Source organism: Populus trichocarpa, chromosome 18 (assembly GCF_000002775.5).
Source record: "Populus trichocarpa isolate Nisqually-1 chromosome 18, P.trichocarpa_v4.1, whole genome shotgun sequence".
In the NCBI taxonomy this organism is placed as follows: domain Eukaryota; kingdom Viridiplantae; phylum Streptophyta; class Magnoliopsida; order Malpighiales; family Salicaceae; genus Populus; species Populus trichocarpa.
In genome coordinates, this window is record NC_037302.2 from 393,372 (window position 1) to 408,293 (window position 14,922).

Genomic DNA, 14,922 nt, shown 5'->3' on the forward strand with positions numbered 1-14,922 from the left:
TGCTTCAAAAAGTAATATATATAGTACTGTAGATAGCCTATTTTCGATACAATCAAGCTTATTCAACACTACCACTCGCTCGATCCTAAAGCAAAAATGTATCCAATAATACAACATGAATATATTTTTTAAGAGCATCAAGTCTTAATTTAATTAAATCATTTGTTTTTTTAAAAAAAAAACAATTCCACATCTGTTTAAGAGATTTAAACTATTCTAAGTAATTATAATGTTAGAAGTAATATATATAGTACTGTAGATAGCCTATTTTCGATACAATCAAGCTTATTCAACACTACCACTCGATCCTAAAGCAAAAATGTATCCAATATATAATACAACATGAATATATTTTCTAAGAGCATCAAGTCTTAATTTAATTAAATCATTTGTTTTTTCAAAAAAAAAAAAACAATTCCACATCTGTTTAAGAGATTTAAACTATTCTAAGTAATTATAAGTAATTATAATGTTAGGAGTAATATGAAGGGTCAGGTTGGTCAAGTTTACCTATTAATTTGGGGGGAAAAAACTATATATTTAAATCCAATTATAACCCAATTTTCTTTTATCGATTTTATATTCCTTTTTATTTATATTTTAAAAAATAGTGACAAGAAAAGAGAACTACATATGATGGGAAGATCTAATTAAGAAAGATAAGCTTTTTGGAAAAAAAAAATTATATTAGGGATATATATGATCAACATGCACCAATTAAGGGACCATATATATATATAAAACTATTTTTTGCTATTAAGAGACTCATTAATTAGTTCTTGATAAACTGTATGGATAATTAAAGTACAAGGAACTTGGCTAAACATTAATTTTGACGTTGACCACTCAAGAAATTCAAGCTAGCCAATCAAGTTCTACAGTATGAATGTCCATGAATTTTATAGAATTGAATTCAATTTCTTTTAATTTCTGATCTTGTGGCTGATAGCCCCTGGCTGGCTGGCTATAGCCACCCAGTTTGTTTCTAGGAATACCAGAACTAATGACAAATGGGGAATTGACGACAAAAGCTCTGAAAACTTTCCATCTTTCTCCAATGATGAGTAGTAATCACCAAAAAAGAAAGCTCCCAAAAGCCACTTAACCCACCAACGCAGAAATTTTACCTCAATATCTCCCAACCTCACACACTCTCTTCACGTGGACATCTCGTGATGTAAATGGGTGCAACATCTTTTGTTGATTGACTTTGGAAAGAACTGTATAATTTTTACAAAGTAGTCCTCATGAAAACTAGTATAGTGTCCCAAGAGATTCTCTATTCTAAAGCAAACTATAGCTTCCACAACCTATATGGATTCCCCAAAGCCAACCCCGCGGATGGCACATGTCCGAAATGACACCCTAGGAGCATCCTTGTACCCTAATATATTTAATGCCATAAGGACCTACTATATCTAGATTCTATACCTCCAAAGCCAAACATGCCCGATCATAAACCCTACTTTAAACCCCACTCCTAGAGTATTTTCCTCTTGTTTTTTCTTGCCCACGACACAAATTATAAATACCCCCCCTCCTCTTCCCTCCTTCACTCACCAACCCTCAAGCTACTACTCTCTTCTTAGCTAAAACCCTAACACAACCAAGCACTTCATCAAAAGACTAATTTTTCAAAGAAAATGTCAGGAGTTTGGTTTTTCAAAAACAATGGTGTAATTCGCCTGGTGGAGAACCCTGCAGCGGAATCTAATGGAGGGAATGGAAGTGGTTCAAGGAGAAAGGTATTGGTGCACTTGCCATCAGGCCAAGTGGTATCCTCATACTCTTCCCTTGAACAGATCTTGAACGAGTTAGGATGGGAGAGGTACTATGGAGGTGACCCTGACCTCTTCCAATTCCACAAGCAATCTTCCATTGACCTGATCTCTCTTCCTAGGGACTTCTCCAAGTTCAACTCTGTCTACATGTACGATATTGTCATTAAGAACCCTAACATTTTCCATGTTAGAGATATGTAAGCTCTCTATTATGTTTCTCTAGCTAGACCTTTCCTCATGCAGTCGTACTTATCATAGAGTGTGCTTTGCCAGTTTATTTTCCCTAGCTAGGACATTGTTTGTTTTCGAAATTCGGTGTGCTTTTTTTTTTTTTTAATTTCCCAGTGTGTAGGAATAATAATTGGAACAAGGTTCAGGTCGTTCCTTCGTTTGGTATGTACTAAAACAAGCTTGAAACCTCATGTTAAGGTTTTCTATTGTAGATTTGTAATGCTGTGTTCTCTAATAACTAAGTTCATGAGTTGGCTTCCTTTACTTTTCGTACACAGAAATTTATCATCTATATATAGTTTGATAATTCTTCTTTTTCATTGGGGAATAGAAGAACTTGTTCCAATATCTTGAGATATGTCAGCCCAATTAATCGAATTGGTGGCTGTTTCTATACAAGAGACATTGGCAATATGAGTTTGATGGTGTGACATATTTGTACGTATTGGTTACTAGCTAAACTACAGGAGAAGGGGGATCGATTGATGCTGCCTTTGTCTAAAAGTTTTTGGCATGATCCCATGTACGCAAGGAATCATGCCAACATAAAAGGCAAAAAAAAAACAATAGTCGGCTTAAGCATTCCTGCAAATCAGTGAAAAATAAATTAAGAATGAAAGAGTGATAAGAGAATATGTTTTCAAAAATATGAAATTAAATTCTTAACAAGAGAACTAGAAGGGCTTCATAATGTTCAATCGCGTGACTGTTCTAATTAGCATCTGCCTTGTAATAATAATAATAAGAAGAAGAAGAAGAAGAAGAATATTGATTGCCCTTCTTCCTAACGACTTCCATCCATTCCTAAACCTCTCACGTACAAAGTTCCAAAATCTGAACACATCAAGTCCCCTTTTTTTTCATTTTTAAAACATTAATATATATCTTAAATAACATATGTCCTTAAAACGTGCATGGCGCCATTGTTTCCATACATGAATGAAATCATTTCTCTTAAAAATAAAGAAAAGAGAATGAATCATGCAATCAATCATGTGTAGAGAGAGAAATGGAGACAATTAATGGTCTATCTTATTGCTTAATTTGATGATTTAATTAGCTAAGAGGAAGAATTAGTTAGGTGAAGGTCCCCCCGGCCACCCCCAAAGAAGTGGGAATAGGCTGATGGGGTTTCATGTGAAGCACTGGATCACAACAGTGCATCACAAACCAAAGGGTTGATGCCACGTGTCCAAATCACTTGTGGGGCCAAGAGTGTGGCTATGCACGTGGCACATCACTCAAAAGAGCTGAGCTTCATGTACTATTTTTCAGAAAGGAAAATTCCCCCCCAACAAGCTCTTAGCCTTGTGCCCACACTAGCCATGACTTAGTTCCATTTACACCCAAGATTGATGTCTACAAATCAAAGCAAGAATTGACCAAGATATGATCAATTCCATTCCTTGTCTCTATTTCTCAAAGTTTTCATAAATTCCATCGCTAGTGGTATATATGATTTCAAGCAATTAATCTCAAATTCAGATACAAAGTAATATTATAATAATTTTGAGTTAATAAAAAGAAAAATTAAAGTTTTATGTTCAAATACAATATTTCTCTGTTCATAAAAATTGAAAAGTAGTTTCTTCAGTTTGTACGAGTTTGAAAAATATATTTTAGAAGTTCTTCATAGTTTTATTTTACAAGTTTTTTACTTTTTTTAGAAATAAAAAAAGACAATAATAATACATTTTTTTCTTTCATATACAAATACTTTTTAGCAATGTAAAAAGTTAAAATCATTTTTTTATATTTTTATATTTGGTTAGTGTCATAAATTTATTTATTTTTATTATATGTCAAATATAAAGATTTTTTAAGTTGATAATATAAATTTGTCATGATAATGTTAATTTGAATGAATAATTAAATTATTATAGATATAAGATATTAAGATGATTATTATAGTGGTTTTTATTTTTTTTATTTGTTAAACAAATTCGTTTTTGTTTTCAACAAATGAATACATTTTCTAATTTCTCGTTGAAAACTAAAAAGAGAAAAGAAAACTAGAAATGAAAAAATGTATTATGTTACAGAAAACACCCCAACATTTGCTGAATCTTGCTCTATTTTATTTTTTCTTTTTTCTTTTCTTCTCATTGCATAAACATAGACAAGTCTAAATCAAGACCACGAACCCTAACTCGAGCAACTGGAGTTGGGCTTGGGGTGAAATATTTGGTAGACCAACTTGCTAGCTGAAGAAAGGTTGGCTATATCTTAAACAAAAGTCCTCAACTCAGCAAATGAACTACTTGTAAAGTTCTAATGGGCTGACACTGCTTAGCTGATGGGGCTCATGTCCCTTACAACGCAAAGGAAGGGTCATATACAGTAGAATCAACCTAGCCCAGATTATCACTCAGAACCCAGCTAAAGGTCCAAACTGTGATCTACATTTTATGAGCAAAAGATCCCATAATGTGAGAGAAAAAAAAAAAAAAATCGATCTTGTCGCTGAATCCCAACCCATATCCTTGTCCGATCCAGTATTGCCTCGAGGATTTGGAGATCTTATCTTTGAATTTTATTGGCATTGAAAATGCTAAGCCTTCGATGAGTTTTCCTCAAATTTATTAAATCCAGCCTATATCATGATTCCCTACAAGATCTGGATATTGGATTGAAATGATTAATTTTGGTTAATAATTTTTTAAAAAAATGGTGTTGTTTTAAAATTTTAAAAAACAAATAAAATAAAATAATGTTTAATTTTTTTTAAAAAAGAAAACTAGATTAACCATATCATATCAAGTAACTTTCATCTAAAGAATTATCCAGTTTATCAAGTTTAATAACACTTGATTTGGTTACAAAGGTAAACGATCAACTCATGCTGCTGCTTATTTTGCATTTATGAGCCTAAAACTGATTTTGTTTTTTTTTTTTTTAATCTCATCTAAATATATTGATTTTTAGCTTAATTTATTACAATTTGTTCCTAATTATGACGTGAAAGTAATTTTTGAGGTCCCCTGAATTATCTTGCTCTTTCCAATAGATGACAGAAGTGTTAGCTGGTCGGACTCCAGCTCCTACGGCTAGCTCCAACCATTCCAAGGGTGTGTCAAACCAAATGGTCTATCCTCCACAATTATTTGCCATCAATTTTATATTTTCGTGATTAATTTACTATCAACTGTTATTATTAAGCTATCTTTTCAATGTTGAGACCATATTCATAAATATAACGAAGCTAAGAAATTTTTTTAAAAATTTTATTTCTTCCCAATGATGTATGTATTTATAGAATTTTCATCTCTTACAAGCTTTCTTGAAGTTCATATTTAATTTGTATGTTAACTGAAATTAATTTTTAAAAAATTATCTTATGACAAATTCCCCACATCTAAACTAGTATATTAAAGAAAATAATTTTTCTTAGATATTAACTCTAAAAATTAAACTTAATTAATCAAGAAATACTATAAACATTTTAATTTAATCACTACACGCACTAGTCCACGGGGCTTCATGATTTTACTAGTAAATTTATTGTTAAGCTTTCTTGAAGTTTATATTTAGTATGCATGTTAATTGAAATTAATATTTTTTAAAATTATTTTATGAAAAATTGTCCACATCTAAGCTAGTACATTTAAGAGAATAAATTAATTTTATTGAATGTTAATTCTAAACTTTGAACTTAATAAATCAGGAAATAAAATAAACATTTTTTTATCACTAAACGCAGTGGTCCATGATTTTATTAGTAAATGTTATTGTTAAGTTATCTTTCACATGCATGTAGAGATTAAATTCATCTTTTCAATTTTTCAATTAGATTATTCATGATGTAGGATGATGGTGGTAAGCCATTCTAGGAAAAATTTTGTTATTCTATGTAATGATGTACTCTTGAAAACGTGTTTGGCATTGCGTTTCGAAAGCGTTTTTAAATAAAATTATTTTTATTTTATTTTTTTATTTCAAATTAATATTTTTTTTATATTTTCAGATCATTTTGATGTGCTATGTCAAAAATAATTTTAAAAAAATAAAAAAAACATTATTTTGATGTGTTTTGAAATGAAAAACACTTTGAAAAGTAACTATTACCACACTTCCAAACACACCTCTTTTTTTTTTAGAAAAAAATCAGATAGTTAAATTTAATTAGTTTTTATGTGTGAAGCTGGTTTGAAAAATATAATCTACCTCTAAAATACAACAATTAATTATATAACTCCTTGCATGTGCATGATAATAACAATATTGAATATTATTCAGTATTAAAAGCTTATAATGAAAAAAAAATAAAAAATTCCACGATCCATTTACCTTGGATTCTTATGATAGAAAAACTACAAAGAGAATCTACATTATAGGAAAAAGGCAGGCATCCCCAACCAATTTTCTTTCACAAAATAATTTGTATGGACGATATTCTATTGTCCTTACATTTTACAATGTCATTTGCAGATCAAGCACGCATCTCTTTCACCACATATTTAAAACATGCAATTCAAGTGTGATTCATTAAATCGTATTTATTCAATTATTTTAATTAATAATATTGAACACTTTCTTGATTTATGTGTGCCATTTATTAAATTATAGAATAATAATAATAGAAAAAAAATTGTTTTGTTAAATATTATAGATCATAATTGCTTATGTTTTTCCTAGGACACTCTCGTTTTTTCTTTTTGATTATGTTTTTATTTTTTATAACTATAAAAATCACATTTTATATCTTGATCAACAAAATTTTTTAAATTCAATAAAATAATTAAATTACTCATAAAAAAATATTAAACAACGTATCATCTTCTTTTCTCTCAAGTCACCGGTTCTCTTGCATGCTGTACACAATATTCTCTCTGATCTCAACAATCAAACAACCTAACCTTTTCTAATTTCTCAGGGCAGTTCACGGTGGGCGTGTGGACAAAACACGTAAATATCCAATCCAGTTTTCCTCTTGACTGTTACTGTCAATTAGTTTTTTTTGTGTAATAAAACGAAGGCGAAAACATTCTTATATTAAAAACTTGAACCCCACATTCTTGATAACTGAAGATATTAGATAGCTAGCATTGAAACTAAACGAGATTTTAATTTTGAAAAATAAAAAAAATCAATTTACTAGTTGAAAAGTAGTCGATTGGTTAGAATAAATTAAATCAGTCGATCGATTCGGTTAATTGGTTTAAAAACAATTGACTTGTTCAGTCAGCAGAATACAATTCATGTTCAAATTAAGATTTCTTTACGTTAGTTTGATTGTCTAGGATTTTATGTCGCTTGTAATTCAACATTATAAATAAACAAAAAAAGAAAGTGAATAACTAAGAAAGAGTTTAAAGAAAAACACTTAATAAAAAATATATTTTTCTTTCAATTTTTTTTTCTTGTGTTTTTAATTTTACATTATTATTTTTGATTTTCTACCCCCACCTAACTGGCAACACACAACGATCCATTGACTTCTGGTCATTGCTGCAGTGCATGCCAACTTAGTTAGCTCCTAATTGCTAGACCTCAAACCACAGGGACTTGGCCTTGATGATACTGAGTCAACAAACCGCCTCCTTAATTTTGATTTTCTCCTTGCAGTGCCGGGAGGAGTCTCATCCAGGAAACACCCACAAACATCAAACAAATATTTTAGAAAATCGAACAAAACAGAAACCACAAAGAGGTTTTTTCCTTATAAAAAGAGAACATAAAAAGACCCAAGTTCCACTTATCACGTTGACAGTACTCGAAAGTATTTTATTTAATGCCATACAATTTATTAAAAATCCAAATAAGATATTGTCTAGCTTCTTCTTCTTTTATTTTATTTAATTTATTAATTAGTCGTCTAAATGAATGAAGTAGATCATGCAAGGAAAACTTTTCTTGCCATTCTCCCTAAAAATCCAAATAAGATGCATGTTTTTTTGGAGGCTGCAACAAGAAAAGATGGAGGATTTGGGCTGGCTAAGGTTTTTTTTATTTAATGGAAAATTATAATATTCAATATAAAAGTTTTTTAATCAATAAATAAATTATAATGACAATATTATAAGGAATTACATTTTTTTTTTTTAATGAAGTCGTAAAAATATAATTGCTAAATTATAGTACTTGCAATAATAGCTTTGGCAATGATGTTTCAAAAGAGAGAAGACAATCGGGCAGCCTTACTAGTGCAAAATGTACAGAGGTGGGATTATGATTTAAGATTCCATTTTATTTTGATTGCCTAAATCAATAAAAAGAAGAAAGAAGGACAGTACTGTGATAGAAACCTTTCAAATTTTTACAGCGAACAAGTTAGTAGCTAGAGTGCTGTAACATGATAAAAACTTCAATCATGTGTGTCTGCGTAGTGAAAACGACGGTTTAAACTCAAAAAAACATTAAAAACGATGTTTTTTTAACATGAAACGCCGACAAACACGTAGATAAACTGCCACCAATTAGGCTACAATAGGTTGGACACAGGTACAAACCCTTTAAAATTCTTTAAGAACCCAACAAAAATATTCTCTTCAGAAAAAACCAAATAAAAATATGAACGCACAATTTAATAAAACAAAAACACACCCATGTATTAATTTACAGGGAAAGGGAAAAAGAAAACCTGGAGGAAGGGCCGCCAGAGAAAGCAACAAGAACATTATCAGAAGGAGAAATCATGGCATGAGAAGTAACAGTAAGCCTGAACTCCCCATAGATATATATTACTTCTAAAGCAATCAGCACAAATTACTTCCATAATTCTGGGTCTGCATAATTATTCTTCAACATCTTATATATTTCATTTGATGCGTCTCTCTCCATGCTACATAGGAGCTTTTTATTCTTCAACCACGTTTGTGCATTTTTTTAAAAAAATAAAAAATAAAAAAATGTGATAATTTTTAACTTACATGAAATCATAAATTTCCTGTGCTAATTTTTAATTTAATTATAAAAAAATAACTGACAGTAAATTTTAACTCTTGATCGTGCTTTAAGAGGCTTTTATATGATATCAAAAACTATTTTTAAAATGTACAGGTAATTAAAGAGGTGGGATTATGATTAAGATTCCATTTTATTTTGATTGCCTAAATCAATAAAAAGAAAAAAGGACAGTACTGTGATAGAAACTACTTGCAACATGCACGTGACCACCTTTCAAATTTTTACAGCGAACAAGTTAATTAGTTGCTTGATTGCTGTAACATGATAAAAATTTCTTACTCGTTTGGTTTTCCTAGTATTTTTTTAAAAGTAGTTTTTTTAGAAAGTAAATTTAAAAAAATAAATTATTTTCTAATATTTGGTAGTGTCATAAAAAATAAGTTGGAAAATATTTTTCATTGTTTGGTTATGTTATGAAAAATGAGCTGGAAAATAACTTATCAATGCTTTATTTTTTCTCAAGTTTATTAAAATAATAATGAATAAATCTTACAAATTAAAAAGTTGAATGAGAATGGAATTGAAAAAAAATCTAATTTTATAAATTATCTCAAATAAAATAAATAATAATCAAAATAATAGAGATAAAAAAATTGAAAGATGATGAAATTAAAATAATTATAATTATAATTTCATAAATTATTTTAAATAAAATAAGTAACAATCAAAAGAAAAAAATTTCAATTAAAAAAATGATAAGAGAAAAGTAAATAACAATCATAATTAAAAATAAAGACCAAAATTAATATATATAAAAATCAAATTTTAAGGGATGAAATTGAAAAAAAAAAATTCAAACAAAATATATAGCAATAAAAAGTTTAAGGACCAAATTTGATATAATTAACAAATAATATGATATTTCTAAATTTTTCACAACTTCTGAAAGTATTTTCCATCCAAAATAAAAGAAAAACACTTTCCTGAAAATCAAACCAAATTTTCTTTTGATAAAAAAATATTTTTTATTGACCAGAAAATATTTTATATTAATCAACTTTTTTAATAATAAATAAATATAATAAAATTTAAAAAATTAATTTTTTTAAAAATACTTTCCAACAAACAAACGTTGTTTTCAATCATTTATGATTGTTTACGTGTTTTTCAATCATGTGTATCTGATCCGTGAAAACGACCGTTTAAACTAAAGAAAACATTGAAAACGAAGTTATTTTGAACATGAAACGCCGCCATAAACTGGTACTTATTAGGCTACAATAGCTTGGACACACACATCTTAGTACAAACCACCTTTTTTTGTACTAGATAGAGGTTGGAAACTGAGGTCTCCACAACTTCATTTGATGTCTTGTAATCAATGTATTTTTGTACAATGCTTTCAGTAATATTGAAAAAAAATTAAATTCCACTGGTTTCACGCCTAGATTTTGTTTGTTGTAATCCAAGACTTTGTGCTCCCTTTAGTCAAAATAATAATAAATAAATAAATAAATTCCACTTCTCTTAATCTTAATCACCAGATATTTCTGGCACATGACCAAGTCGCTCTAGTCCTGCATCAAGGTTACTAAAAATGTCTTTCTAACAAGATACATAAATTACAACATAAATTTATATCATAAAATTATAAGTAATTTTTTTAATTAATTATATAGTAATAATTTCAGTCAAATAATAAATAATAATATAATATAATTAAAACAAAAGTAAAATAAACAATACAAAATTCCAATAATTAATTTGAAAATACCTATAAAATTTTATTAACTAAAAATTAATAAATGTAAAACAAATAATTTATTGGTGTGCTATATTAACTAAAATTAGATCATATCTTTGTTTTTTTTTTATTATTATTTTCAAGACTTTCATGAAGATCATTACGTATCATCTAAAGAATATATTATTAGCATCACGAATCAAACCATATGCTTGCTTACAAAACAAATTCGAATTGAACACAACTAGTGAAAAGGAATCTCATGGGTATTTAAATTTCTTGACTGAAGCAAAAAAAAGGTAGTGTCTTTGATTTTAATGTTTCTTCCGATAATGATATTAATAAACCAAAATCCCACCCTTTAAAATTCTTTAAGATCCCAACAAAAATCTCTTCAGAAAAAACCAAATAAAAATATGAACGCCCAATTTAATAATAAAAAAAAACAAAAAACAAAAAACAAAAAACAAAAAACGAAAACACGTACCCATGTATTAATTTACAGGGAAAGGGAAAAAGAAAACCTGGAGGAAGGGCCGCCAGAGAAAGCAACAAGAACATTATCAGAAGGAGAAATCATGGCATGAGAAGTAACAGTAAGCCTGAACTTCCCATAGATATATATTGCTTCTAAAGCAATCAGCACAAATTAAAGCGTATTGATCCTATAAATCATAATTCTGGGACGATGATAAAAAAGGATGATCGGTGGAGATCGAAGCAAAGGAAACCATAATTCTGGGTCTGCATAATTATTCTTCAACATCTTATATATTTCATTTGATGCGTCTCTCTCCATGCTACATAGGAGCTTTTTATTACTGGCCTCCTAAGAAAAGGGTGCTTCTAAATTTCTTAATTATGTCCGTCTTCTTTGCACGGACACATTAATTTTTTTTTCATATTTCTTTTTTTCAAAACACTTATTTGAGCTTCTGATAGCTGTCGTGATTGTATAACTTCCATCTCCTAACGTAGCTGCACGCACTGCGTTAATCATGCTGAGGGGTTCCAAGCGCACCAACAATTTTTCTGAAATCTTGGTCTTTTTATTTTATTTTTTCTTCTCTTCTCATTGCATAAACATAGACAAGTCTAAATCATGACCATGAACCCTAACTCGAGCAACTGGAGTTGGGCTTGTGGTGAAATATTTGGTAGACCAACTAGCTAGCTGAATAAAGGTTGGCTATATCTTAAACAAAAGTCCTCAACTCAGCAAATGAATTACTTGTAAGGTTCAAATGGGCTGACACTGCTCAGCCGACGGGGCTCATGTCCCTTACAATGCAAAGGAAGGGTCATATACTGTAGAATCAACCTAGCCCAGATTAACACTCAGAACCCAGCTAAAGGTCCAAACTTTGATCATCTACATTTCATGGGCAAAAAATAAATAAATTCGATCTTGTCGCTTAATCCCAACCCATATCCTTGTCCGATCCAGTATTGCCTCGAGTTCTTTTAGAGTCTCGAGTTCTTGGAGATCTCATCTTTGAATTTTATTGGCATTGGAAATGCTAAGCCTTCGATGAGTTTTCCTCAAATTTATTAAATCCAGCCTATATCATGATTCGCCACCAGATCTGGATATTGGATTGAAATGATTAATTTTGGTTAATAATTTCAATAAAAAATAGAATCGTTTTAATTTTTTTTTAAATAAACAAATAAAATAAAATGATGTTTTGATTTTTTTTTAAATAAAATTGGATTTTTTTTTTGTTCTTACCTGGATATCCTCACACCCTTTTAAAGAGTGAAATTAGTCTCGTTCGGGGTTCGTAACTGTCCCTCCCAACAAGTGCGCTTCCTGAAAATCAAACTTGTATTCTCACCCTTGTAGGGATATAACGATATCTTAACTGCTATATCAACATTTCATTAATAAATAAAATTAGATATTTACTATATCATATCGAATTAACTTCCACCCAAAAAATTATCGAGTTTAGCAAGTTTAATAACAGCTGTTTTGGTTATCGTGAACTCATGCCGCTGCTTGTTTTACATTTATGAGCCTAAAACTGATTTTGTTTTTTTTAATCTCATCTAAATATATTGATTTTAAGCTTAATTTATTACAATTTGTTCCTAATTATGATGTGAAAGTAATTTTTGAGGTCCCCTGAATTATCTTGCTCTTTCCAATAGATGGCAGAAGTGTTAGCTTGTCGGACTCCAACTCCTACGGCTAGCTCCAACCATTCTAAGGGTGTGTCAAACCAAATGGTCTATCCTCCACAATTATTTGCCATCAATTTTATATTTTCGTGATTAATTTACTATCAACTGTTATTATTAAGCTATCTTTTCAATGTTGAGACCATATTCATAAATATAACGAAGCTAAGAAATTTATATAAAAAAAATTATTTCTTCCAATGATGTATATATTTATAGAATTTTCATCTCTTACAAGCTTTCTTGAAGTTCATATTTAATTTGTATGTTAACTGAAATTATTTTTTTTAAAAATTATCTTATAAAAAATTTCCCACATCTAAACTAGTATATTAAAGAAAATATTTTTTCTTAAATATTAATTCTAGGATTGGTTATTGAATCAGCAGAGAAGAAAACCTTTTTTTAAAAAAGCATATAATGAAACAAAAAATAATATTCCACGATCCATTTACCTTGGATTCTTATGATAAAATTAAAAAAAAAATACAAAGAGAATATACATTATAGGAAAAAGGCATGCATCCCAACCAATTTTCCTTCACAAAATAATTTTGTATGGACGATGTATTGTCCTTACATTTTACAATGTCATTTGCAGAAGCACGCATCCCTTTCACCACATATTTAAAACATGCAATTCAAGTGTGATTCATTAAATCGTATTTATTCAATTATTTTAATAATATCGAACACTTTCTTGATTTATGTGTGCCATTTATTAAATTATATTCATTTACTCTTGTTTTATAGAAAAATAATAATAGAAAAAAATATTGTTTTTTAAGATATTATTAGCTTGAAAATATATTAAAATAATATTATTTTTTTATTTTTAACACTAACAAATTAAAATGATCAAAAATAAAAGATCATTGCTTATGTTTTTCCTAGGACACTCTCGTTTTTTCTTTTTTTTTAAGATTTGATTATGTTTTTATTTTTTTATAACTATAAAAATCATATTTTATATCTTGATCAACAAAAATTTTTAAATTCAATAAAATAATTAAATTACTCATAAAAAAAATATTAAACGACGTATCATCTTCTTTTCTCTCAAGTCACCGGTTCTCTTGCTGTACACAATATTCTCTCTGATCTCAACAATCAAACACCTAACCTTTTCTAATTTCTCAGGGCAGTTCACGGTGGCTGTGTGGACAAAACACGTAAATATCCAATCCAGTTTTCTTCTTGACTGTTACTGTCAATTAGTTTTTTTTTGTGTAATAAAACGAAGGCAAAAACATTCTTATATTAAAAACTTGAACACCACATTCTGGATAACTGAAGATATTAAATAGCTAGAGCTGAAACTAAACCAGATTTTAATTTTGAAAGACAAAAAAAATCAATTTACTGGTTGAAAATTAGTCGATTGGTTAGAATAAATTAAATCAGTCGATCGATTCAAAAACAGTTGATTGGTTTAAAAATAGTCTACTTGTTCAGTCAGCAGAATACAATTCATATTCAAATTAAGATTTTCTTACATTAGTTTAATTCATTGATTATTTAGGATTTTATATTTATAAAAGGCTTGTAATTCAACATTATGAATAAACATAAAAAGAAAAAGAGTAAGTAAGAGAGTTTAAAGAGAAACACTTAATAAAAATATATTTTTCTTTCAATTATTTTTATTCTTGAGTTTTTAATTTTACATTATTATTTTTTATTTTCTACCCCCACCTAACTGGTAACACACAACGATCCATTGACTTCTGGTCATTGTTGCAGTGCATGCCAACTTAGTTAGCTCCTAATTGCTAGACCTAAAACCATTTCACTTGTTTTAATTTTGATTTTCTCCTCGCTTCTCCTTGCAGTGCCGGGAGGAGTCTTATCCAGGAAACACCCAGAAACATCAAACATATATTTTAGTAAATCGAACAAAACAGAAACCACAAAGAAGTTTTTTCCTTACAAAAAAGAGAACATAAAAAGACCCAAGTTCCACTTATCATGTTCACACTCGAAAGTATTTTGTATGCCATACAATTTTTAAAAAATCCAAATAAGATATTGTCTAGCTTCTTCTTTTTTTTTTTATTATTATTAATTAGTCGTCTAAATGAATGAAGTAGATCATGCAAGGAAAACTTTTCTTGCCATTCTCCCTAAAAAACCAAA

At 29.2% G+C, this 14,922-nt stretch overlaps 1 protein-coding gene across 1 annotated transcript; it reads left to right on the forward strand.

Moving 5' to 3' along the window:
• Nucleotides 1-1,535: 1,535 nt before the first annotated feature.
• On the forward strand, nucleotides 1,536-2,017 carry LOC18107540 (flowering-promoting factor 1-like protein 2). Its single transcript, XM_006371740.3, has one exon. It carries the CDS (start codon nucleotides 1,644-1,646, stop codon nucleotides 1,980-1,982), a length of 339 nt encoding a protein of 112 aa, XP_006371802.1. The 5' UTR covers nucleotides 1,536-1,643; the 3' UTR covers nucleotides 1,983-2,017.
• Nucleotides 2,018-14,922: the final 12,905 nt, after the last annotated feature.